The sequence below is a fragment of the Trichoderma reesei genome (assembly GCF_000167675.1).
Source record: "Trichoderma reesei QM6a unplaced genomic scaffold TRIREscaffold_15, whole genome shotgun sequence".
Lineage (NCBI taxonomy): Eukaryota > Fungi > Ascomycota > Sordariomycetes > Hypocreales > Hypocreaceae > Trichoderma > Trichoderma reesei.
Window position 1 is genome coordinate 648,768 of NW_006711162.1, and position 25,634 is coordinate 674,401.

Sequence of the window (25,634 nt, forward strand, 5' to 3'; positions counted from 1 at the left end):
TGCCTGGGAAATAAACCTACGCTGTCTCCCTGCCTTGGAAGACTTGCTTGACGCATGGGCAACTGCATCGAATCCTCTTGGCGTGCTATTCCCTCCCGTCTATCATCGTCATCGTCACCGTCCGCCGCTGCCGTCGTTATCAAGCGAGGAGCGAGGCCCGGCCTGCTCGGGCGAGTCACACAAACAGTAGAGCTGTGTCCTGACAACCACCCCCCGCGGCCTGCGTGTGCGCCTCTCGGTAGAAGCAGAGATCGAGGTTGACTGGCGACGATGACGATGAAGATGACGACTCACCAACAAGGGAAAAGGAGTCCTTGATGCTCTGCGTAGCCGGCGATGGTTCGCTAGGAAGGGGTGACACGAGGTACGTACGGACGGCATCTCGCGGCCCAAGGAGCTGCTGCAGGACCTCGAGCAAGTTGGGGCAGTTGCCGCCGCGACGGATCTCGAGGCGGGAGGCTCGCTGCTTTGCGTCTTCGGCAGGGAATTGCGGGACGGTGTTTGCGTGAAAGAGGTATGTTAGAATATGCGATGCATGACAGGCGCGAAAGCACAATGCCGGTGACGAATAATCGATGGTTCTTCCTCATCGGACTTCCGCTCGTCTCTTCAGCAAGCCGACCGCGGCTAGAGCAGCACAGGAGACGACCCAAGTACCCCCAAGGACGGTCGCTGGTCCTCGATCGGGATTGTCGAGGGCCGGGTCAATTCATTTATCCTTCAAGATATAATTGCCCTCCCCATCAATTTTTTAGCAGTCCTCCACCGAAAACACGTCAACCCCCGAGTCAGGCGGTGCTCGTGGACACCTCGCCTTCATCAGTTGGGCTTCTGGTGCTCGGACGCTGCCCAGACGAGCCAGTTGAAGATGCTGGGGTCGTTTCTGGCGTCGTTTCTGGCGTCGTTGATGGTGGTGGTGGTGGTGTGGTGGAGGCGCAGTCGGCTGGGTTGGGATATTGACCACGACCCTCTGAACTGTTTCCCTGAAAACTCCCATGTCGAAGTATGGCAACACTCGCACTCAAGTTGGCCGCGACTTGATTCGCCACCCCAATATCCCAACACCGGCTACCCCTTGGCTGTCACCCCGGGTCAATTTATTTATCCTTCAGGATATAATTGCCCTCCCCATCATCTTCCACGGAAAGGAAGTCCTCCACCGAAAACACGCCAACCCCCGAGTCAGGCGGGCTCATGGGCACCTCGCCTTCCTCAGTTGGGCTTCTGGTGCTCAAACCCTGCCCAGACGAGCCAGTTGAAAGTTCCGGCGTCGTTGCCAGCGTTGTTGGTGCTGGCGGTGCTGGCGGTGGAGGTGCAGTTGGCTGGGTTGGGTTATTCACCACGACCCTCTGAACCCAGCGGCGCATTTGTTCGGCCGGGAGTTGCCTTGGGTGTACCCGGTTCTTGTCCTCGAATCCTGGATGCCACTTTGGAATGAAATGGCCGCGGCGGAGATGGTCAATGGCGTTTTGCTCTGAGTTGTACTCCTTGGAGCCCCTGCATCGCCGGCATTTCTCAAAGGGCACTTGGATGGCCTTGCCACCCACGGTAGCATTGTTGCCAGGAGAACATGAAACAGCGAAACTGAAATTGAAAGTCGAATTCTTGAAGATGGTGGGAAAGAATGGAATAATGTAATGGGAAGGGAACGTCTTTATATACAGCTACCTAGATTGCAAATGTTGGGAAATCATCTTTATTGAGTTGCGTTTGTCTCTGTGCTATACTCCAAAAAAGCTTAGATTCAACAACTCTACTCTCCGAAAGTCTCCGGCAAAGTTGATCCTGCTTGCCTTTTGACTTCTTTGAGAACTTTGTGGCATTGAGAAACCGCGCGATGCCTACGGGAAAACATTTTGGCGCCTTCTTGTTGGACGACCGTCTTTGTGGAAACTAGGTTCTGGGCATTTGCCGTGATCGCTGCTTTCATGTTGTTGAGAGTTTGACCTCGTATTGTTGAATACACCAGACACTGCCTCGAACAACCGCAACCACCAATTGTTTTGCGGAAGATTACCTCAGCAGAATCTCAGTATAGCACCGCTGTCACGAAGGATGATGCCTATGTAGAATGCTTGAGAGACTTGACAAAATCACAGACTATCCATCCCCTGCCCTTTCATCGCGAAAGACATGTTGATAGACCGGAGCATCAAAGACCTTAGGCTAGCCGCCGTACCTCAACAATTATTCTGTCTTGAAAACAGAAAGCCACCAAAGCTTGTATTGCAGATCCCAACGAAGTAACTGATACCGCGTCTCCCGACCTTCACGTTGACACGGCTCTGTGAGTGAGCATGGTCGTGACCCCGGCCAAGGTGGCGTCCGCTGCCATGGTGTTGTTACCACGGGGACGAGGCAGGCAGATAGACAGAAAATGGCCCGTATTCAAACAACAACAACAACTACAAGAGTGTCGGGTCGATGGTTCTTTCCACTGGAGAAATGGCGTTCTTTCGTGAGAGAGGCAGTTGTTCAGCCATGTTCACAATGCACGAGAAGTTGTCGGTTTTATGAAGGGTTGACTGTGACCGCTTTCATCTGAATGCAAGACCCCGTTTCATCAACGTGAAAGCCTCCAAATTTTGTCCCGGGAAGAGCCGATGCTGCAGCTGCATGGGCAAGAAGTGATATCCTCCGCAGATGTTCGACCAAATTTTACACTGAGCTATGTTGCCTCTCGTTGAAGCAGCTTGATTAACTTTTAGACATGTCCTTAGCAACCAGGGTACATGATGACAAACTCGCGATGACTGTCGGTCCCATATCATTGGGGACGTGAGTGAATACTTCGCTCCTGTGCTTGAGAGTTGTTCAGTATTGATGGTGGCTATATGATAGGACACAGTGAATTCATTGCTTCTAGCTGTTTAATATTGATCGAGACGTAACGCTGCTGCTGGCCGCCGTGTAGTTATCGGTTGCCGTGTTGTTGCGTATGACCATTGTGTTGGCCATGCCACACACCGCTCATGCCTTCATCCCTGGACTCCTTACAGCCGAGAATGGTGGTAGTCATGTGTATGTCGCTGGCTGTCACAGATTCTCCAGTGTCGTTGCTGTGCTACGGTTGTCTTGCGGCTACTGTAGCAAATGCTACTCAGTACCTAGATGGGGAGAACAGTGGGGGCATAGGAGATGGTCAAAATGTCGGTACCATCGAGCATTGCTTAGCTGATCGCGCGACAATGATCATTTTGTTCAGCGGCATTGCTCAAGGCCGCATGTCCTTCAGAGACATCTCTATAACATTGCTTCATCTCCAGTGGCCAGTTTGCGAACCTGAGGCAACGCGGCCTCGCCAGGCATGTGCAACTAACGGTTCGCTCGGAATGGTCTATTGTAGACGATCTCAACTACTTCGACGACACCGCTGTGCTTCGCTTGGTAGTGGTGATCCAGCTCGTGCTATGCCCCAAGCCCATTGGCCTTCACCGGCAGAAGTCTCATACCTTAGACTTTCGCATTTGTTGCTTTCGGTGAGCAGTGGTCTGTCCCATCGCTGGGTTGCTAGATGAAGCACCTGCTCGAATGCCAAGAGCAAGAGATTTGTCTGCCTCAGAGATATTCTTCGCTTTCCTGTCGCAGGTGAATCTTTGAAGAGTCAGAGAAAAGAATTAAATTGTTGGAATAGAGGAAGAAAGAAAGGTAGTGAATGGGACGGACAGATGTTTCACACCGTGGGGTGCGTGTGTTTGGTAAACACACATACTACGCCGATATGATAGAGGCGTCCAAGTGTTTCATCTAAGAGTGCATATCCTGACCAAAGTCTTTATATGCATATTCTTTCATACTTGAACCCGTGTGGCTGCTGCTTGGGTCGGAATTGGTCTCGTCGTAGATGCTCCACGAATGAGAGCCGATTCCATGTGATAATTAGGGGCATTTATGTAGCATCTGCACCAGTCTTCCAACGCAGAGTGATCACTCCAGCCGGCCGGGATGAGCCGTGCTAACCTGGACTTGCGTGAAAGGATGGCAACAAAAGCAGGTTGAGCATTTTAGGCAGCGATCTAGCTTGTTCGACCAGAAATTGTTCAGATGCATGTGAGCCAAAAGACACGAATCCTGCAAAGATGTATGTAATGCACGACTACACCTGGGCATCAAAGCGCCAGCGTCAAACGCAAATTCTTAGATGAAGGAACAATTCTGACCATATCGACAGCACCAAACTGATACAAGACTTCTGTTCCCAGGCTCTTGGCCCTGAAACTGTGATTTAGCCGATCACCGAAGTCTATCCTATCCAAAGCGCCATGGGTAGGAGATGTCATATTTTACCATTTGTGACTTTCTTCTTGCTATTCCCAACAAAATCCGCAGCCACCTTTTTCATCGTTTACCTACAACAAAGACCATTTGCAACTAGGCATCTCAAACGTTGAGCTGCGCAGTGGTCGAGTGAGCGAGGTATTGCGCGTAGGGAGCAAGCGCCTTCTCGACGGGACCACCGGCACCGCAGTACCTCTCAACAATCTCGATACTACGGCCGACGTACAGCTCAGGCTTCATCATGGAGTCAAGCTCGTCCCAGATGGGCCTGAAGAACTCGGTGTTGCGAATACGCTCGATGAGGTCGTTCGGCTTACCCTGAATTTCACATGTGATGAGCTATGAGCGAATCTATGTGGGAGAACAAGACAACTTACCTCCAGCTTGACCACGCTTGCGGCTTCACGCGAGAGGACTCGGATCTCCTCGTGTGCCCTAGTCCGGTTAGCAACAATTTTTTTGAGACCGAGTATGTCACGACGTACTCTTGTCTTGAAGCGCCCTTGGCGACAAGCTTCATGATGATCTTGGAAAAATTAGCGAAAAGTTGCCGCTGTCGGAAACGTAGACACTTACAGCCTCAGTCACCATGAATGGCAGCTCATCGAGGAATCTGCTTCGGATACGTGCCGGGTAGACAACGAGACCATCCGTGACGTTGTCCAGTCCAATGAGGACGGCCTCGGCGAGAAGGAACATCTCGGGGATATCCATTCCTGTAATTTGATCAGCTTTACCCCTCCACATCACGACTAGAAGGACACCCCAATCTCGTTTTTCAAGGTATGAAACCACTTACGTCGAATTGCAGAGTCGTCAAGCGTCCGCTCCATCCACTGAGTAGAGAGCGTGTTGGCGAAGGAAGCCGGCTTGGCCATGAGAGCACGGGACAAGGAGCAGATGCGCTCGCTTCTCATCTACGCAAGGGGAGGTAAGCGACATTGATGGCATAAGAGAGATGGTAGATTTCTAGACGTCGAAGGTTCAAGCAGCAGGGAACATACCGGGTTACGCTTGAAGGCCATGGCCGAGGAACCAATTTGACGAGCCTCAATGGGTTCCTCGACCTCCTTGAAGTTGCTGAGCAACCTGATGTCGTTGCCGATCTTGTGGGCAGTAGCTCCAATGCCGGCCACGGCCTGAGCGACGACGAGGTCAACCTTGCGAGTGCTATTCAACAAATTAGCATGCTAATCACCAAGATAAGCTTCCAGTTGCCCTGAGTAAAAACTCACTAGGTCTGGGTAGAGATGTCCTAGAAGACGGTTAGCACGCTGTTGCTATGAGAAAAGCACAGTGACAGCAGAAAAAATAAAAGTAGACATGAGACTCTGCAGGGACGGGGGAATGAACTTGATGATTGAACGTACGTAGCATGCGGGGAAGCCAAACTTCTTGCAGAGCAAGACGTTGAGCTGGTCACACTTGGCATGATCGCCTTGGAAACTGTGAGCTTGGTGTTAGCGGCGCGATTCCCACCCCTCGTCTGGCAGGCGGGGCAATTGGCATGGGCTCACATCTCCAAGAACGAAGCCTGGGTGCCGGTAGTGCCTATATTCCGTCAGTGATTGATCAAGATGAGGACCTTGAAGGCATGTTGCGCATCAGGGCGGGGCAAGTGACTCTAGACGTACCCTGAGCACCTCGGAACTTGAGGTTCTTGCGAACATTCTCAAGGTTCTCCAAGTCAAAGGTCAGGTCCTGGAGCCATTGGGACGCTGTTCTCGTTAGAAGTGTTAAGATCAACCAGACATTCGGCGTTGTAGACTTACAGCGACGTCCAACGGTGATGGGCCTACGAGTATTGTTAGCAACGAGAGACAGAGACAGAGGGTTTGATTGCAATTTGGATGAGCAGGTTCGGAAGGCTTACTGAGCGCTCTGCAGATGAGTGTAGGCCAAGGTCGGCTCAGCTGCAAGCTTGGCAGTTAGCAACAACTCCCAACTCGCTCGACGTAAGTGACGTTGCTTCGTTACCCTTCCACTGGAGAGAAAAGGCCCTGAGGTTGGCGATGACCTTGGACAGCTTCTTGATCAAGATGTCGAGAGCATCACGCATCATGATGAGTTCGGCGTTGTCAGTGACGTAGCACGAAGTGGCTCCGTAGTGAATGACACCAGCAGCAGCCGGGGCAACGAGGCCAAAGGCGTGGACGTGCTGTGCGGAGCGTTAACTGGAGTACAGCATGCATGACATGGTCTCGGAAAGGCTTACAGCCATGACATCCTATGAGAGGCAATGTTAGCATATGAGAGCTCAGGCAGGATTGAGAGACGGGGGATAGCAACGGCAGCTTCCACTCACATGACGTCGGATCTTCTCCTCGACACGCGCCGCCTCAAAGTCGTCGTCGGTGACGGTGAGGTGAGCCCGCATCTGGGCCAGAGCCTCGGGCGTGACAACCTCAATGCCCAGCTCGTGCTCGGCCTCGGCAAGGCCCAGCCAGAGGCGGCGCCAGATGGAGTGCCTGGACCGCTGGCTGAAGAGCTGCGTCATCTCGGCGCTGCAGTAGCGGCTGGTCAGGGACGTCTGGTAGACATCGTAGGGGCTCTTCAGGGGGCCCTGCAGCTTGAGCTGCTCAATCTGCTTCTGCAGCTCGAGGATCTGGGCCTCGGGGTCGGTGATTTGCTCGGCCATCTTGGACGTCTCTCTGTGCGTGCGTTTCTCTGCTATCAGGGCGTCGTTGAGGTGCGAGAATTTTAAAATTTTGCCAGTCACTAGAGGCACAGCTGCTGGCTGGTGAGTTGGGCGGTTTAGTGTCGTTCAGCTGCCCGTCTGTGCTTACATAACATACACCTTTCACGCACCCTTTGTCTCAATTGACTCAATGGAACAATTAGAAAATCAAGTCAATTGCAATTCTTTCTTGACGAAGGACAATACAATCAGATATCTTGCAGCGTGTTTTACTTGTTTCTTCCTCTTCAATGCGACTGCAACTTTGGGGGAAATTCTTCATCCTCGCACCAGCCACTCCCACCTCACCAGCCACCCCCACTACGATTCAAGATCTTATCTATCTTATCTAATCTCTCCTGATGTACCCCGCCATCTTCCTTCATCGGCCTCTTAAGCAGCTCCTTTACCGTAAGGTAGTTGCGTAGTTCTGTTTCTGGAATGCATTTCGGCATTGGCAGAATGTCCTTTCCTTAAAGAGCTCGTGGGTAATAGTGAAAGAGAATAGACCAGTGATGGCCTATCAGTGATGTTTCTCGGTGAATTTTGCGTGCCTTTGGACCTTTATGACGACTCATCGTCTCGTTCCAAAGGCTACCCTATGTTCATCATTGACAGCAGCCATTAACGCTATGAATTGATTTGGTACTCAAGAGCATTATAGGAAGTGCGGATGATTGCTTCAGCAGCGAACTCGTGCATCTTGAAGGGAAGGGCTGAGACTTGGAAAACCCCTCGAGCCAATGGATGGCGTGTTCGAGGGACCGAGTCAGTCACTCGCACTGCCCCAAGGTTTAATTCCGTTTTCTGCTCAACGGGACTACCAAAAAGGTTCTCTTAATCATACCAGGTATGTTGTGTAGGTGTTGGATAGACACCAACGTGGCCAAATTCGAGCCATCTGCGTTATGTGACTGACCCAACGAAGTAGTACGCTTCTATTACATGTGTCTCCAGAGGCCAATATGCCGGTGCTTTGACATCGGCAAGACAACACTGTTCACTTGAGGAGCAATACCGTATGCTCAATCTCAGGCCGAAACAAGGCTGGTTGAGTTCAGCGAATCATATGTCTCCATGAAGGATTTCTCAGGTATAGGTATGGGGATCTGTGTACACCGGCTAATAGCGTATGTGGCACGTACCTCTTAGCCCGCGGGGATAAGCGTTGGTCGATGGTTGCACGTTGTAAAGAGCCTGCGTCCGTTGTGTTGATACCTAGCAAGACAGGAAGTCTCGGAAAGAGGTCATGCATCTCGCCTCGGTACGAGGGACAAGAGTGTTCCATAAAACCACTCCCGCAGTAAAGACTACGAAACATACCATACGTATTACATCCCACACCATGCCGACTTTACGCCGCAACATCTGCAACGACGCCGCAAACGAGGCCTCTGATCGAGACCCAGGTGGATACTCGTGGCGGATGTGAAGCATCCGACGAAACAACGTTTACCGAATCTGGAAGCACGACATCCTGGCTTGCATTTGCATTAGCTCACGGCACTCTATGATCGGAGGGGCTTCTATTCAACTTTCTCTACCGATTGGATGAAACCTTGGTCCAGCGATCGCCTTTGTCTTTTCGCCGCGGACTTTGACGGACTGGGGTTCTTCGAGGTGGATCAGTGGATTCAGGAGAACGGGAGCGGGAGCGGGAGAGGCGCCGTGATGCCGCGCGGCATAGGAACTGGCGTGGAAGATGCTTTGCCTAGATTCCTCTTTAATCCTTGTGATATTTCTCAAGGGGATCCATGGTACAGCTTTTGTAAACAATGTCCATGTGAAAACAATTCTGTAGATTCATGATTTACAAAAATACTATAGCTGGAGCAAAAGATCCACCAGGTTACAAATTCTCTGGCAAAATTCTTATCATATGGCCGTATACCAAGCCAATGGTCTTATTCACTTTGCGTGGCCCTCGGCTTGATGAAGACGTTAAGATCCGGCTTCTGCCAGAGCGTAAAAGCCTGTTGCCTCTCCATCCAATCCGCACTATCCGGATGCAGCGTGAGGTCGAAATGCCACATGATCTTTGCGAGAATCAAGCGCATCTCAGCATACGCGAGGCTATTTCAGAAAGTTAGAATAATCATCGAGATGGTGCTAAACATGAGGGAATGACTGACTTCTTTCCGATGCAGTTGCGAGGGCCAAAGGAGAAGGCCTGGAGGACATCCTTAGGGTCACTGGAGAATCGGGCATCGCCGAGCCAACGTTCCGGGATGAACGAGTCGGGCAATGTAAAGTTCTTGGACAGATGATACATGGGCCATTGCCAGATGCCGAGGATAGTCTGTTTTCCGCGTCAGAAACAAGGGCCATTGAATGGAGCTGGGTACACTCACGTTTTCGGGAACGTATTGTCCGCAAATGACATCGCCACCTGGCTGCGCCCTCCGCGGGATCGCGCTCGGGACAGGAGGATACATTCGAAGTGTCTCTTGCAGAACGGCCAGCATATAGTTTAGTTTTTGCACACTGATGAGGTCAATCTGGTCTTCACTCGTGAAGCTCGATCGTACTTCATTCTTCACTTTCTCCAAAACTTCCGGATGGGTCAGCAAGAAGTAGGTAACGCCTGACAGAGTCGTCGCGGTCGTTTCCGATCCAGCAATGATCAAAAGGCTTGCATTGTCCCAGAGCTCAGGGAGCGAGAACTTCTATAATTGCGAGTATTAGTAGCCATAGCCACTTCGAGACTTGTAGGAGAGACATACCTGGTCACCCTCCCGTTTGGTCATGACTTCCATAAAATCCGGTCGCGAGCTAGGCAGCGCCAGCCTCTTGTTGACCTTTTGTTGCGTAAGCTCAAAGTGTTCCTGGAACCTTTTGCGCTCCCTCTTTGTAAGGCAAATCTGAATAAGTTTTTCTCCAAAGGGAAGGCGACGCAAAGCAATAGACTCTGCGCCTACGCGGATTCTGTCGAAGATCAAAGAGACCCAGGGATGGTAGTCAGAGTTCTCCAAGCAGCCAAAGGGCTCTCCAAAAGCGAGGTCGCCGATGACGTCGAAAGTTGTGTAGTTATACCACGAAGTCATTTCCACAGGCTTGCTGCCATCGGCGCAATTTTCGCGTAGTTTCTGAATGAGAAGATCGACGTAGCCTTGGATCAGAGGTTGCTGCTCCATCATGGAGTGAGCCGAGAATCCATGGGCTAGAGTTCGCCTCATCCGGGTGTGATTCTCGCGATCAGCGGAAATCACGCTGTGCTGGTTGGACTTCCAGAAGACGGGGTCTTTGCCGTTTTCTCCCTGGCCACGCTTTCGGTGACCCATGATGTCTTGCCAGGCTGCGCCATCACTGAAGGCCAGTTGGTCGGGTGCAATTCGGACGACGTCGCCATAAGTTTTGTGCAGCTCGAGCATTTTCTGATGGGATTTGCCAGAGAAGATCATGCGGACAAAGGGAATCTGTGTTGCAGCCCATAATCTTGGACCGGGATACTTTCGAAGAGGATGGAACCAAATATTATAGATGGGTATAGAGACGAGATACACCGTTCCCTATTAGCACTGCATTAGTGACATTGGAGCTTCTCGTCGTTGAGGCGACAGGAGAGATGAACGAGAGATACTCACAACCACGACGAGCCATAGCGCCACAGCGGCTTCAGGCCGTAGCGAGAAAAGAAGAGCCTCGAGTGAAAGCATCGTAAACGTCTGCGAGTTTCTCGACTCGGTTCCAGGGCTTGGAACAGAGATAGACCCCCCTCAGCATCAGGGCGGGCGCTTCTTCTTATAACCTTTCTAAGCGGCACATGCCGTAAACTGCAACGGCATATGACTGCCCATCATGCGCAGTTTCCGATCTCCGCGGACCCGCTAGTCAAAGGCTGTTGGACATTACGGATCTGCATACGACCCTCGGTGCTTTGTAACTACATACATATCATGATTGAGACGAGGTCGTATCGTCTTTAACCGGAGGGGGCGCCTCGGTAGGCGGGGTTGAAACGAGTCGTGCAGGCTTCTGGCATGTCTCAGACGACGCCAGATCGGCTGACGGAGGGTGTTCCGCTTGCATGCATGCATGAATTACGGATATAGCTGGCAATTATTACTCGATCGAACCCAGGTGCCGACTCGTTCCGCTTAGAAACCAAGTTCCAGGGTTGACGTACCCTGACAGTGCCAGCCCTGTCAATCGAGGTTTATAGATCAACTTACCTCGGGAAGCTCGAATTAACTTGCTATCCGAGACATGAAGATGATTGTAGGTTTTCGAAGACCACTCAGGGTGATCATCGAGACGTCGGCGAGATATGGTCTGCGTATCTTAGTCTGTATGTTAGTCTCTCAGACAGCCAACTTTGTCAGCGCAGGCGTGGTAATACGGCGATGAGAAATGACAACTCTCCAACGCTTGGAGTCCAACATGAATCTCACACAAGCTCATGAGAGGCTCTTCTAATACGCGGAATGGCTACGGTAGTCGGTACCTTTGTAGCTGTGTAATGAGTCGGCCCACTTCTCGCCGCACGGGAACTAGGGGGTAGCCGTTCAAGTGTACCAAATGCTACGATTACCCGCCCCTTTTTTGCGCGGCTTTCCGTACGAGGAGGAGGCGGACGCCGAAACCTCCGACACTGTAGCATAGCAGAGGGGTCGGTTGCATCAGAGAGACAATCGACTTCGACAAATGGTTCCGAGGTCTCTATAGTAGAAGAAGCGTGGGCCGCTGTATCTTTGTGGTGTCTTTCCATTGCATACCTAACTATTGTTCTACATACTCACTAGTCTAGTATTACACACTTCGTAGTTGGACGAGGAGGATGCAGTTGTCAGAAAAAAGTGCATCACTAGATTCGGCCGTTAGCATCGGTGATAAGTTATCAAGCTACACTCAAGACTAGCGGAGTTGGTTCCTGTTAAGTTGAAGTCCTCACAATTGAAGCCCATATTAACTGCTCCTGCTAGCTTCGTACGCAATGAGTCTACACATAAATGACCAAGTCTCTAGGCGGCTTAGAAAAGTGAGCGTATGCACTCGTACTTCTGAACATTACGGAGAATTGCGGTCCAATCGGATGCTGGGTCTGGTTCAACATTGGTAACGATAACAAAGGTTTGCTCGGCTTCAAGGCTCGCAGGCTCAGAAAAGTAAAATTTCCGAGGATTCGGATTCTGATTGTTTCGCCTCGGCTCAGTCCAGATGACGGTTGAAAAATGTCGAGTGTCTTATTGGACAGCATCCATGTCATGGAAATCCCTGCGAAAGCCCCTGCGAATTCACCCCCTTTTGTCCCAGTATTTCGGAAGCAATCACCAATCAGATAGTGAGGGCCGGTCAGCCTCCTAAAACCATCCGCAAGTTGGACTCAATCAGATGTGATACATACTCGTGCTGGAAAGGAAAACCCCGTCATCTTCTGCCACTATTATAATTCACTTTGAGAGCTATTCATGTTCTTTAAACTGGTGCAGTTCTCGACAGAATTAGACCCATTGAAGCCTAACTCGTCTTTGGCGTCCTTCGCGGGTCTGACGTCCCATTCTTACTCTGGGGGCAAACTATTCTTTCGTATTGCTCTTAGCAGTCTTTGTGGAAAGTCTGTCAGCAAGTTCCCATTGCCCCCATGCCAGCTGGCTGACCGCCTGCAGAAGATGGATGGAGAGTCGTGATGTGCTCGTACCCAATTGGTGGATTTGTGTGTCATCACTCTGTTTGCTCACGCTTATAAACTAGAACCTCATGCTATGCTTGAACTTTCGTACATGATCTCGATTCTGCATTCTCCATTGCGCGGTCATGAGAGCTAGTGTCGCGCACTCCGTCTGAACGCAAAGGACAAGAATGGTTTGCAGACCTATTACGGAGAGACCAGTTTGATGCTGACCTGAAGGAGACAACAGCCCGTTGCTTCATGTCTTTGGAGAGACGACATCGTGTCATGACGCTCTCTCCACACGCCGCCAGCGGTACGGACCGTGTCTTCTGAGCCAGAAGGGGAAACGCTGCTTATTATTGCTTCTCTTATTCTTGTCGGGCCGCGCGATTCGCAACGTCATTCCAGCACTCACACGTGGAAAGCTTGATATAAGCTCATAGTCTCGTGAATGAACCTGTACTCATTTGCAATTGGTGGATTTGTTTACCACTGACTATATTTTTCCGCCTCGTAGGGCGACCTGAGCTATGAGCTGACTCTGCCTTGCTTGATGCAGCGATTCAAGATTATAATAGAGCTTATCCTGCAGCAAAGAGGACCGGGGACGCCCGCACAGCCCACTGGTGGAGATGTGCTAGACGATGCATATCCCACATGCTTGTTGTCACGAACTGAAGCCCAATTGTATAAGTGGCTACTATAAATATATTCTGCTGACGAGCTGACTATATAAGGCTTCTGGGGCGCCTCTTGAAGCATCTCCTCTAGTTGAAGGCGGGCAAGTTCCATTAGAAGCCATTTAGACTCCTCACATACACACCAAACCTTCACCATGTTCCAGCCCACCGCTTTCCTCCTGGCGGCCGTCGCCCTCCTTGTTCCCGGCGCTCTCGCTGGCGAGTATGTCCTCCCATACCACACATCCTCTTCCCATATTGTTCCCCAATGCTAATACTGTCCAGGGGTGTGCACCTTGCCAACTGTGGCCCCAACGTCAACTCGGCCATCACCTCTGTCATCGCCTACTACCCCGATGATTCCCAGTCAAACGTTGCACCGCGTTCGCAGGACATCGCCTTTGCTTCAAGCTCACAACAAGTCGTCACCTGGGAGGGCCAGGCCCACACCGCCAGCTTCGCAACTGGCAACACCTTCACGTCTCACATCAACGGCGGAAGCTTCAGCTTTGGCCAGTATGCGGGATCCGGCAACAACCAGCAGCGGCAGTTTGCTTGCTTCCGCGACAACAACAGGCAGCTTTGGCGATCAACGGATGCGTATGCTTGCTTTAGCATTTACTACTGCCTTGATGCGTAAAGCCAGGGCTCTCATTAGATAGACAATGGTAGATATATTCTAAAGTCATAATCATGCTTCAGTTGTCAGCTTTGCAAGTTCAGTTGCCCGGAAAACTCAGGCCTGAGGAGAAAGTACGAGGTCTTGGATTAAAACCCTGTCTATATGCGCTCAAATGCCCCTCTAAGCTCTGATGGACCAGCAACTTTGGTAGTTCTCATATCTTCTACGTACAGCCTTCAGCTGATGGCTCTACCAGTTCCTCATTGGCTCCATGCACTTTGTATCTCAACACCAATGTCCTTCAGATGGCCATCCTTGTCCACCCATAACAAGTCATACACGTTCGCGTTCGGAGCATCCCCATCTGTCGATCGTAGCACAACCACCTCCATCTTCCTCGCGCTCCCACTCTCCTTTGACGGTGGATAAGTCCGTACGTCCCTCACTACATCGTCCGGAAGCATGCACTCAACCCACTCCTTGTAACTGTGATCATCCGTGGTCCGCGCAGCCCGCAAACGACCCTCCTGATCGAACCAGAGGAGATAGACGCCATGGCCACCGTCTCTCTGCTCAGCGCTAACAAGGCCTTCCGGGCCGAAGCTGTCCTGGTCCTTGGCAATGACGGTAAGCCGCGAGGCTGTCGGATGGGCCGGAGGCGTAGGCCAAGCAGGGCCATTTGGAGTGACGCAGAACTTGTGATACGTCCAGTGCCTCAGCCCCAAGAGATCGTCGACTTCAGCGGACTTGCCCCAGATGCGGCCTTCCTGACCGTCGACCCAGAAGATGAAGAACCGCCGCTGCCCAGCAAACCTCGTCGCCAGGGTGACCGGGCCACAGCCGGAGTTGCTGCCGCCGCCATCGGCAATGCGCGCGTCATCCGTCGCTTCCAGAATCTCTGGCTCTACAAAGTCGTCGGGAGGCCTGGAGATGGAAAAGCCGGAGAGGCTCTTGGGCGAAGTGGTGTGGAAGAACTTCATCCATTTGATGCCTCCGCCCCTGGTCACCCAAAAGAAATACTGTGGGCAGGCTCCGTGATGTCCCGAGGCGAAGATGGCCTTGTACACGTCCACGGCGACTTCGCCCTCGCCCATGACAACGTTGGGGGTGTGGCCGGCAATGGGGATCGCTGTGAAGGGCCACGCGGGCGTGCCTCCCCATGGACTGCCGAATTCACTGAATGTCATGCGCAGGTCACCCTTTGGTCCTGCCCAGAGCATGTGCAACATATTGTCATATGTGCGGGTAAAGGCCATTGCCCCCAAGCTGTGGACTACGTCAGTCCAAAGCTCCGGCCAGCTGGTGAGCGGTCCGCCATTATAATATCCCATCCCGTACAAGGAAGATACCGGACTCCAGCTATGATTTGGTTTGTCCTTAACGTCCGACACGGTTCGCTCGAGCCCATTGAGTCTACCGTCCGACTGGACCCAGGCAATTGTATGCTTTGAGAGCGAAGTATCTTGGGGGAACATGGCTAATGTGCCCACTGACTTGGCCTCTCCTTGATCCGTATTAAGCTGCACGATATAAGGATAAGGGAGAGTTGCGTTCTCCTGTGGTTTGCGTCGACAACGGGCACCAACGATCGAATGGTCGTCTGCGACATACCAGATCTCGCTGGTCTTTGCCCACGTTACAAACTGGCTGCGTGGGTGAACAGGCAGCGCTTCGGAGAGATTAAAAGGAGCGAGGACGTTAGATTGGACCTTGGTGCTGAGATGCAACAATGCAAAGTCATTCACACGTTCCTCCACACAACCCTTGACTCGCTTGGATTCGATCCTCAGCTGATGAACAATGTGGACTGTCTTCTCCGGTGCAAAGTCGGATGCTAAAAGATGAACGTCTCTTTCCAGAAATGCCTTGTTGGCTTCGATATCTACCTCAACGGGAGAGCCCTGTCCAATGCTGAAACGGACCTTGCACGGCTTGTCAGTGCCGCTGAACTCGGGCAGATTGGGAGGCGTCTTCCACGTGGCGTAAATACCTGCGTATGAAAAGGTGAACATGATCGGGCCAGGATAGTCTGGGAGAGATGTTCGAGGAAAGGACATGGGAGGCGTCTTTGGCCCCAACCGCCTCCCGGAGGCTGACTCTGCATACAGCCGCACGGTTACTGGGCCTTTGCTCGTCCACTCCTGGAAATTATAGTCATGCTTCTGATTGGCCGTTGTTAACTGACATAGATCGCCAGGCGACAGAGCAAAGGTCATAGACAGCTGCTCAGTGGTGGTGCGCATCTCTGCTTCCCAAAAGACCTTGTCGGTTGGTCCCAAGACGGTCGATGTGTGCACGGTAAGGTTCAAGCACACTTTTTCCCTATTGAAGATCTCAAGGTATGATGGATCACCTATCTTGAGCATGATGCCTCGCTCAACGATGACTTGTCGAGGGTAGACCACGTTCTTCTCCCACGATATGTCAAACTGCGTCACGTAAGGGGTGGCATAAGCGGGCTGAACGACTCTCGCCTGGTGCAGCATAAACGACCCGTCAAAGAGGGCGTCCTTCATCCGACCTTTCCCGAAACGCGGCTGGGCCGTGATGACGAGCAAAAGACATTTGTCGGGGTATGCCTGCAGCGCATCTCCCTTGTTCGCGCCATCTCTCGGGGGGTAGAATAGAGATCCGACTACCAGGCTTGTCTTGTATGACCACAAGCCACTACCATTGAGTCCCTCCACCTTGGGGAGCACGGGTGCTTCTGCTGTGCCGGGTATGATGAGGAGGGGCTTGAACTCCTCACTGCCGCCACTTGTGGTTCGTTCTTGAGAAAGCACCACGGGAATGCGAACCTCCAGGCGCTCTGGATACTTGCCTCCAGCATCAGAGTCTCTTGGAGATTGCCGTAATGCAAATACCACGTCCGTTGGCCCGCGAAGGGCGACGACCGTGCTGCTACCCGCCTTCCAGTCCGGGCTTGTCTCGTTATGCAGGTCCGCATCAAACAGGGAGAAACAGGCCGCCTTACTTGGCCATGGGCACCACGTGGTCTTTTCGTCGTAAGGAACGTGCGGTAATATGACCATATTGGTGTCTTGGTGCTGCAAGCCCTGTGCTGTGATCTTGTGCTGGGGCAGCGCTTGCTCCGAGGCTACAGCCAATGTTTTTGTTGTCATGGAAGAAGAAGCATTCGTTGGCAGCGGAACCCATTCTAGGTTGCCGACTGCTGTCTTCTGGCGTTGTTTGACCGCCGTCCGGACCACCGATGCTGAGGCTGGCTTGCGAATACTGGTAGTCAAGGCCTTTACCCGTGGTTCAGCATCCAGTTGGACTCCAGGCGTTGTCCATCGATTGTCATCATTTCCGTCATCTCCCGAAAGCTGATCACCTTTGCCTAGAGGGAGAGTCAGCTGCAAGTTTGCAGCACCCAGTTGCAGTGCCAGAACTGCTGATGGCACATCATCTGGTGCCCCTGTCCACTTCCACACTTTGGTCTCGTCTCGCTCTGGTCCAGCCACAGCCGCGACGTATTTCTTCGACAGGGTATCCGGTCGAATCATCCTTACGTCCCAGTCATACACAGGTTCGCTATCCTGGCCTGACTCACAATTCCTCTCAATGGGAACAAGCATTTGCTGTACTTTTTTCTGCTCGTCTTCTGGCACAGAAGACAGCGATACTCGCGGAATTGGACGGAACCAGCCGTTCAGAAACTTGTCTGTGAGCTTGGATCCTGCAGCAAAGGTCTGCTGATGGGATGGCTGCGAAATGCGAATCTCCTTGAAGTCGTTGTCGCCCGGCATGCGGTCGAACAAACAGAGCAAGATGTCATCCGCAAGGACTTGCATATAGAGCACCTCACGAATGCCATCGGGAACAGACTTGCCAAACTGAGCCTCCACCTTGAGATCGGGAAACGCAGTGACGGCTACGCTGCGGAGCAAGAAGCCCCATTTCGGCAGCTGCAGCGTCGTTCCCTTGCCGGGGCCGTGAGTTCTCACTTCGCCCATGTAGCGGTTGAGGCATCTCTTGATGGCCTGTCGAACTACGTCGTCGCCGTTGGCAAAATGGTTGGCCGTGCTGAGCCCGCCGTCGATGGCGGCGTCGAGCCACTTGGGGTCTACGCAGAATGTGCGTATCGACTCACGCGGAAGCATGTCCGGGTCGGGGAGGAGGTTATGCAACGGCACGCCGGCGAGGTACAGCTTGTCCACCGCCCAAGCCCGAATCAGGACAGCGTCGGGGTCGATGTCTCTCTGGGCAATAGGGGGGATGTCTGACTTTGCGTCTGACTCTTCTGGCGGATAGCTAAAGAAGGCGTTTACGACCGCTCTGAGCTCTTCCGCATAGTCGTCTCCGTCTAGCTTCAGCGGCGCACTCGCAAGCGATAGCCGCGATACAAGACTGTCTTTCTTTTCGTCGTCCGTGCGGAGCCAGCGTGACTGGCCGCCGAGTTGGCCCAGTACACTCATATCGCTTGCCTTCTCAAGTTGACTAAGTGAGTCGTCGAGGGATGCGAAGGCTGCCGCCATTGTGAAGACGCCGTTTGCAGGGTCGCTGCCGTTGCTACCAGCCTTCAGGGTTTCAGCGACGGCTTTCCGGGCTTTGAGGCGCTTGACGGCCTCGGCATGGACGTGACCGCGGAAACGGAGCAGCGCTGCCATGAGCGAGCGGTCGCCGGTGGCAAGGGCGCGGCCTAGGTGCCATGCGACTTTATACGATACATCCTCGAGACCCGTCTCATTATCGATTAAGACCAGGTCATCTCCTGTGGCTGAGAAGCAGTTGATCGAGTCTCGTGCCGGTGGAACGGGGATGAACGGGCCGCGTAACAGGCACCTGGTTATTTCGCCGGTGGCGAGTGTATGAGGCTTCATAGTGTAGCCGGCATGCGTTTTCTGCCACAACCAGTCGGCCATTGGATTCTTCTCGGTTTTTTCTTGTCCGATTATTGTACTGGGACCGTGTTCTGGTTCAGGGGAGATGCCCGTATGTTGAGACTTATCTTCTGCAGTCGTGGGCTTGTCATCTCCTATGGTCGACTTAAACTTCTCTTCGGCCTCATCCAGCTGCTTCTTATAATCTTTCGGTATATCAATGCGCAATGGGTGCACATTGTTACCCAAGCCTGCCATGGTACTCCTGAAATCGACATGGTCATTTGGGACACACATCCAGTCCCAGCTGTGCAACGATATCAACGCTGCATACTCTGCTTGAGGCTGCAAGTCGCTCGTCATCCTGGATATGCCCTCTAGAGAGATGAGATGAGAAATCACTCGGCGTGGCTTATCTTCTCCGGGCGGGCCAGTCCTGGGACTGACGACGACAGAGTACTGAGGCTGCGGATTTGGGCCGGCGCCACTGTCGCTCATGAGATTGACTGTGCTGGCCATGAAGCCAGCATGCGTTTCTCGCACATGCGCCATGCGAGAGAAGCGGGTCAAGTCGGGCTTGAAGGGGGACTCTCCGGACTTGTTGTAGCTCGCAAAAAGCTGTTGGAACAGAGGTCTGGCCATGAGCAAAACATTGGCTTTGTCTCTGGCTGTGTAGCCCTTGTCGTCATTAGATAAACCAGCATTGCCGCTGAGTGGTGAAACCACTCCTGTGAGGGTTTCCAGATGTCCGGCAGTTGTTGTGATGGTTCCTTGACTGGATGGCCGTGAAGCTTCGTCGATAAAGCCAGCAGCCTGGCATTTCGCCTCATCAAGCACAAGCTCATCCTCCGTAAAGCTCAGGACTCCCAGCCACGGCATTCGGTTATTGTTCATGCCACAGTTATCCTTGTCTCCCTTGTCGTTGAGAAGGAGCCTCTCCCACGGCGTCGTACAACGACGAAAGACAACGTGAGCCAGAGTCTGTGCATGGTCACTGTGTCCCGGAGCCGGATATACGCTGTGAATGTCCACTTGAGGATCAGGCAGCTGGAATCTGGGACTCGACACCCGCAGCTGCGTGTCAGGAGAGTCGAGGTCTTTGGAGACGTTTTGGTTGAGATTGTTGTCGAAGACTTCGATTTTCTGCGACACGCTCAAGGTGTACTGGCCGACAGCGAGTGGAGGCTCCTGATATGACCATACGCGCAGCTGCTCGCGCGAGAGTTGTCTGTCTTCGGGGATGGAGGATGTTGATGTGAGGACGCGGTCTGGCGTGCGATTGAAGAAGGCTGGGTGCAAGGTGTTTGCAGAGGCGGACAGCATCTTGATCCTCTGACTTCATACAGAAAAGGGAGGTTTGTGATGGACTTGGTGACGGTCAATATGGAGAGAACAATGCGGGCGTTTTACAACAAACCATACAACAGGTGAGGTTGAGCGAACAGTAGTCACATGTTGATGTTTCCCAAGAAGTGAAGCAAGCATGTAGATCACTCAGCTTTTCTCTCGCGACAGAACATCTCATCACATCCATGACATAAAAGCCTGGCGATGATCAGTTTGGAGGCCAAAAAAATGGTCAAGTGGACTGCGGAAACTTCACCAAGGAAGCGCCAATTTCACGTCAATCGGCCAATGAAAGAGGCAGAGTAGACGTTCTAGGCCATGGAAACTGCATCGTGCAGTAGAGTATTGACAAGTATTGGATTGGGGTCCGGAGGCTGATTTCCAGTTTGGGTGGTTCAGCTCTGATATAGACCCCGGCAGCTCCACTACACACAGTATCAAGGACTGTACGTGATGGACAAGGTATCTCGAACCCATCAAAGGCAGATGTATGTAAATCAAGCTTGTGGTTTTCCTGAGCAAATGCTTCACAAACATTGCTTCATGTCATTCTTGTAGGGCAGAAGTGAGATACGCAACTGCAAAACACGATGGCATCTCAAGACCCTCCTCCTGCCAAGGCCGTAGCAACGGTTGTTGTGCCCATGGCCGTCCAGGCCTTCATCGCCGCCGACGACTTTGGAGACACGGCCTACCAGATGGCACCGATTGTCCAACCTGATCTTCACAAGCTTCAGAGGCTCCAACAGCCAGAGAGATATTCCAATCTGTCCGCAATTGAGGGAGGAGGAGAATGGGATCACCTCGATCTGATGGACTGGGTGGACACGAGCTGGTGGCGGCTGCAGGCTGAGTACAACCAACGGTTTCGAGATCTGGCAGCCGGAGGGCCGCGAAAGAGCCGCTCCGGAGTCTATCTCAGTTGGTGCTTGCCAAATGTGTATCGATCAGCCATTACGGCGACTGAGAGTGCCATCAAAACACCCCAGGACCGGCAGGATTTCGAAGAGAGGAAGCTGCGGAGCGGATATAGAGTAACGGATAACGACGGTAACCCAATACCGAGTGAGAGTACTCAGGTGAGTAGACTCTGAATAAATGTCCGCAATATGAGGGCTTGCTGGCTAACTCGGTGAGATAGTTCCGTGCTGTTCCTGACCGCTGGATGGTCTTCAGAAAGCTTCGTGGCGGAGGCAATGGCGAAGCAATCGGCAAAGAGAAGTGGTTCATGGTCGAGAGCAATTGTCTGCGCGCCATCGACGACGACGAGCTCCTTGACCCTGACGCTCCAGACATTGAAGTCACAACGTCTGCAGGGATCGATCCAGATGATCTGCAACTAGCCACTACGGAGGAGAAAGAGCCTCCCAAGCCTATGCGTATGGGCCGTCAGGTTGAGTTGAATCTCAAGAGCCTGACCGCGAAGAATAACAGAAAGCATCGAGTTCCTTTCAACGCGTTTGACATGGGCCACGAATTTAATGTCGATTATCAGCCGCACAATATGGGGGTTTTCTCTCTTTTCGACGACTTGAAAGACTGGGTCAACGATGGCGGTTCTGCCACCTTTGATTATGCCGTCGTGGGCTATCATGCAGACCCTCGGGACGACCCTCTGGTGCTTGATCACTCTTTGCCGGCGGGCAAGCCTCCTCTGAAGAACAAAGACATCATGGCTGCTCTGGAGCTTGTGCTGGACGATCGCAAGGATGATGACCCAGGGAAAGATGGGGCCTTGCAGTTTCTCAACGCCGAAGCCAACAAGGACGGCCGGACTTTCACGTATGGCGTGCTCCGTAACGTCCTTTTCGACCGGAATAGCGTACGGCATCTTGACGCTCCGTCTGTAAAGCTCCAGGAAGACGTGTACTCTCATCAGCCGGTGGCTGTTGGACTGGACACGCTGGATGCATTGGCGGCGTATCTGCATGTTGCCCTCAAGGGTAATACCTCGAGTCACGCGCAGAACCTCTTGAGCCAGATTGTCATGCTGGTCGCGCGAGAAGACGACGTCGATACTCAACGCAAAGCAGCCGATCAAGTGGCAAACCACTCTTGGGTTGCCCAGAAAGAGGGCACTGTTTGGCATTTCCCAGAAAAGGACCAATGGGACCAAAAGACGACCGCCGTCACGGAAGAACACCGCATAACCTTGGCCAAGCTGAACAATATCCAGGCCCAGCTTGATGCCTGCGTGCGTGAAGAGGAGCAGCTTCTTCAAAAGCTGTACGGCTGCTGGTGGAACGCAATGGGGATCCGCAACCTCCCTGCGAATGTCCTCACAATTCGCCGCGAGAGGATTCAAAACGAATCAATGGCAATAAGCAGTAGACTCCTCCTCTTGTCAGACAAGAAAACGGAACTGCAGTTAGAGATTGCAAAGGAAAAGGCTTCCTTGGAATGCATGCTCGGGGGGGAGAGTAAGAAAACGAAACTTATCACGGTTCCATCGCCTGGATTTGGCAGACACCAAGATCCGGTTGTCCTCCTTGCTGGTGCCAAGTCTGGATGGCCAGCCAACTTCTCAAAGCCGCTGCCCGTTCGCCTTGCATCCGAAATCGCCGTTGGCGAGCCTCCGTGTGACTGGCACGAGTGGATTGACAAATTCATGGCGGACGTCCGAGAGCCTCTCCAGGCGATCCTGCGAGAGTTCAGCGAGGCCGACGACACAAAGCGACGAGAAGGCAATTGGCGCAAGAGCCCATATGTCGGCATCGAGAATATGAACAACACACAGGGGTGGTTCCCGCTCTTTATAGAGTGGGAGATTGAGTACTACCACATTCCCTTCTCCAACTGGGACTTTGTGGCGTCCGACGACGAGAGCGGACGTTGGCGATGGATCATCCCAGACGACAAGAGGCTCGCTTTGGACTCGGGGGCGGCAAAGGACTGTCGCAGGATCCGGGGACGCGCGCCATTTCTCCCACAAGCAGCACTGATGCTGCGTGCACGATTGGAGCAGCTTTTTGCTCAAACAACGGACAAGGAGATTTTGGCTCGAAAGGATGAGGTCTTGAATAAACTGTCTTCTTTGGAGTACTTTTCAGCTCCCTTGGCTGGATTAGCGGACCATCTCCTGACGCTTCGACACGGAGCAAATCATCGCCCAAGTGCTGCGTCATGCTCCAACGACGATATCATCAAGAGTATGCTCGGCCTCGGCCCCGATGTTCTTTGTAGGATCGAGAGTCTGGCACCAGAGGTGGCCCCTTACGGCGCATCCGCAACGGCCGTATCCCCGCCTGATTACTGGCTCAACAACGATACCGCTTTCAAGCCCGTCATGCATGGCCAAGCTCGCTTCACGCGGCTGGTTGTGGTGGACAAGTTTGGGCAGATTGTCTCGGGCCTTCGTCCCACGGTATACGGAGACAATGGCGAAGGAGAGTCCTCAGCGCTGTACCCTTGCCTGTCTCCCAGCCTGACATGTGGCAGCTATCAGCTGGAAGACGGTCCAAGGGGACACTACTGGCCAAACACTGTTGTTAAGGCAGACAATGACCCCAACTTGTGCCAGTTCTTCCAGCTTCCCCCTCGCATCAACGAGAACGCTCGCCTCAACGTCCGCTACATGATGCCAGGGGGCGCGATTCGTTCTTCAGCTACGGAATGGGACAATCCCATCTGGGCATGGCTGGTGACCAACTTCCAGAACCATTCCATCCAGGTATATGATGGCGAGGGCCACTTCATGCAAGAAGTTGTCATCATCGACAGTGATGATACCGCCAAGCGCCGCGTCGTCTTCTCCATGGGTCCCAGGTCTGGCGGCCATGCACCCACGGCCACAGGCCAGCTCACAGAACTGCTGGAGTCTCTGAAGGATCACGGATTTGCGTATTCCATGTTTGACATGATTGGAGGGGCTGCGGATGGAAACTGGCGCTCTTCAAGTGCAAGTCTTGACGACATGCTGCCGGCTGCGTTTGGACGCCCGTTTTGTATTGCCGACGTGGGCATCTCAATCGAGCTGGCCGCCCCGGCACTATCTGATGCGTCGCTCCTTTCAAGGCCTTCTACCTCAGGAGAGCCAGCAAGCATTCTAGACTACGAGTTTCCCATTGCCATGGGCAACCACATGGCTGCCTTCGACGGGCTTGTCGGAACGTTTCCCTCCAGCGGTCCAATCACTACAAGCAATATCTCAACCGCATATAGTCGATGGGCCAGCCAGCAAGCAAGCACCCCCAGCCAAGGTTACACTGCCTCAGAGGCTCGGCCTCAGCCATTGTGGGTGAAGCCCTACTTCGTAGCAGGAGACGTGGGCGGCATCGACGGCCAAGGGTTCGCCGAGGCACACAATGCGCAGCTTTCACAGCACTGCGTCAGCGCCATTATCGATGCCAAACTGCCGATTCACTTGTACTCGGGCTCGTTGTTTCCCATGGTCGAACTGAGTCTGCCTCGATGGCCAGTTGACCAGGCGATGAGCAACATGCAAGCGTTCTTTGCTGTTGGGCCAATGCTGGTGCCGGAGAAGCCCGTGATGGAATATCGCATTGAAGCTCAGCCCGGCGGTGATGTGAAGATTCCGAAGGAGCTTTCTATACAGCTGCCGGCTGCTGGCGATGCTGATAACTCGTGGCGTTGGATGCAGCCGAGACTGGATGGTTTTGACCCCAACGCCGATGACGACAGCGACGCCGATGACCATTCACTTGTTGGCAATACGGAGTGGGATCCCGCGCTGATCAAGCCTCTGGACAAGACTTTGAAGGTCGAAGATGCAGCGTTGAGTGAGATCGTGGAGGGCTATATCATGGTAAAGTCAAAGATATCAGCCTAAAGACTCTAAATAAGGCAGTCCATAGTGATGGACACTGGATAGATCACCGGCCTTTTGTGTCAATGTTCATTCATGAGATGATTATCTAGAGACCAAGGCCATTTACAGGATTCTTGAGACTCTATCAAGGGCCAACACAATGAGATAGGTAGATAGAGATTCGAGAGTTCTCGCTCAATGCTTGATCCCTTTGGCAACATTTACACCATATTACTGTCGTACTTCCAGGAGAGCCCTCAATATTAAGTTGTGGTCTTTCAGCTCTCCCAGTATGTTGAACGGCCATATATATGCGCTCAGAGAAGAAGATTTTCCGGTGAGCTGGAAGCCCATTACCTCATAGACACATGCCTCTCATCTCGCTCCAATTATCATCTACTACCAAGACCACTTGACTTATCAATCTCTTCATCGCCCGTTTCTTCATCAGTGAGCAATCAAAAGCTCGGCAGAGATCAGCCACTCAATGTCAAGACGCGGCTCAGCCCGCACAGTGCGCTCCGCTCTCCTCGTCCTACTGCCGCTATCAACAATAGTCTCCTCGACCCCTGCATTGTTTGGCGTGCTTTGAGAGGCGAGGATGATCTGGAACATCTTGCTGCAGGATTCAGGTGGCCACGAGAGCGCGAGCTAGCCAGTGAAGCCAGTCTACGGCAGAGGCGGCAGCCGTGGAGTGCTTTGGGACAAGAGCGAGACTCCTATGAGGTAGAACCATGGTGTAGTTCTTCTTTCCAATTATCACATACCTACGCCTTGCTCAAACTGTTCGATTGTTACTTTACGAGACCAGCAGCGGATCTGCTTCGT

The 25,634-nt window shown here is 52.7% G+C and overlaps 5 protein-coding genes across 5 annotated transcripts; 2 read left to right on the forward strand and 3 right to left on the reverse strand.

The window, feature by feature from the left end:
* Positions 1-4,380: 4,380 nt before the first annotated feature.
* Positions 4,381-6,916, reverse strand: TRIREDRAFT_65179 (uncharacterized protein; the record flags this gene model as incomplete). Its single annotated transcript, XM_006967059.1, has 15 exons — positions 4,381-4,596; positions 4,656-4,713; positions 4,764-4,804; positions 4,855-4,994; positions 5,078-5,195; positions 5,283-5,448; positions 5,514-5,533; positions 5,649-5,724; positions 5,796-5,829; positions 5,913-5,996; positions 6,051-6,073; positions 6,152-6,191; positions 6,256-6,436; positions 6,494-6,505; positions 6,584-6,916. 15 exons carry the CDS (start codon positions 6,914-6,916, stop codon positions 4,381-4,383), a joined length of 1,542 nt encoding a protein of 513 aa, XP_006967121.1.
* Positions 6,917-8,859: 1,943 nt separating this feature from the next.
* On the reverse strand, positions 8,860-10,458 carry TRIREDRAFT_65141 (uncharacterized protein; the record flags this gene model as incomplete). The annotated part of the gene is made up of 4 exons (XM_006967060.1): positions 8,860-9,028; positions 9,088-9,254; positions 9,301-9,618; positions 9,679-10,458. Coding segments are annotated over 4 exons (1,434 nt in total), but the record flags the coding sequence as incomplete, so codon positions are not given.
* A 2,943-nt stretch (positions 10,459-13,401) lies between these two features.
* TRIREDRAFT_109370 (uncharacterized protein) lies at positions 13,402-13,886 on the forward strand (the record flags this gene model as incomplete). The annotated part of the gene is made up of 2 exons (XM_006966962.1): positions 13,402-13,469; positions 13,532-13,886. 2 exons carry the CDS (start codon positions 13,402-13,404, stop codon positions 13,884-13,886), a joined length of 423 nt encoding a protein of 140 aa, XP_006967024.1.
* Positions 13,887-14,128: 242 nt separating this feature from the next.
* On the reverse strand, positions 14,129-20,014 carry TRIREDRAFT_109371 (uncharacterized protein; the record flags this gene model as incomplete). The annotated part of the gene is made up of 1 exon (XM_006967061.1): positions 14,129-20,014. One exon carries the CDS (start codon positions 20,012-20,014, stop codon positions 14,129-14,131), a length of 5,886 nt encoding a protein of 1,961 aa, XP_006967123.1.
* A 614-nt stretch (positions 20,015-20,628) lies between these two features.
* Positions 20,629-24,827, forward strand: TRIREDRAFT_109372 (uncharacterized protein; the record flags this gene model as incomplete). Its single annotated transcript, XM_006966963.1, has 2 exons — positions 20,629-21,117; positions 21,180-24,827. The coding sequence occupies 2 exons, from the start codon at positions 20,629-20,631 to the stop codon at positions 24,825-24,827; spliced, it is 4,137 nt and encodes a 1,378-aa protein (XP_006967025.1).
* Between the last annotated feature and the right edge of the window lie 807 nt (positions 24,828-25,634).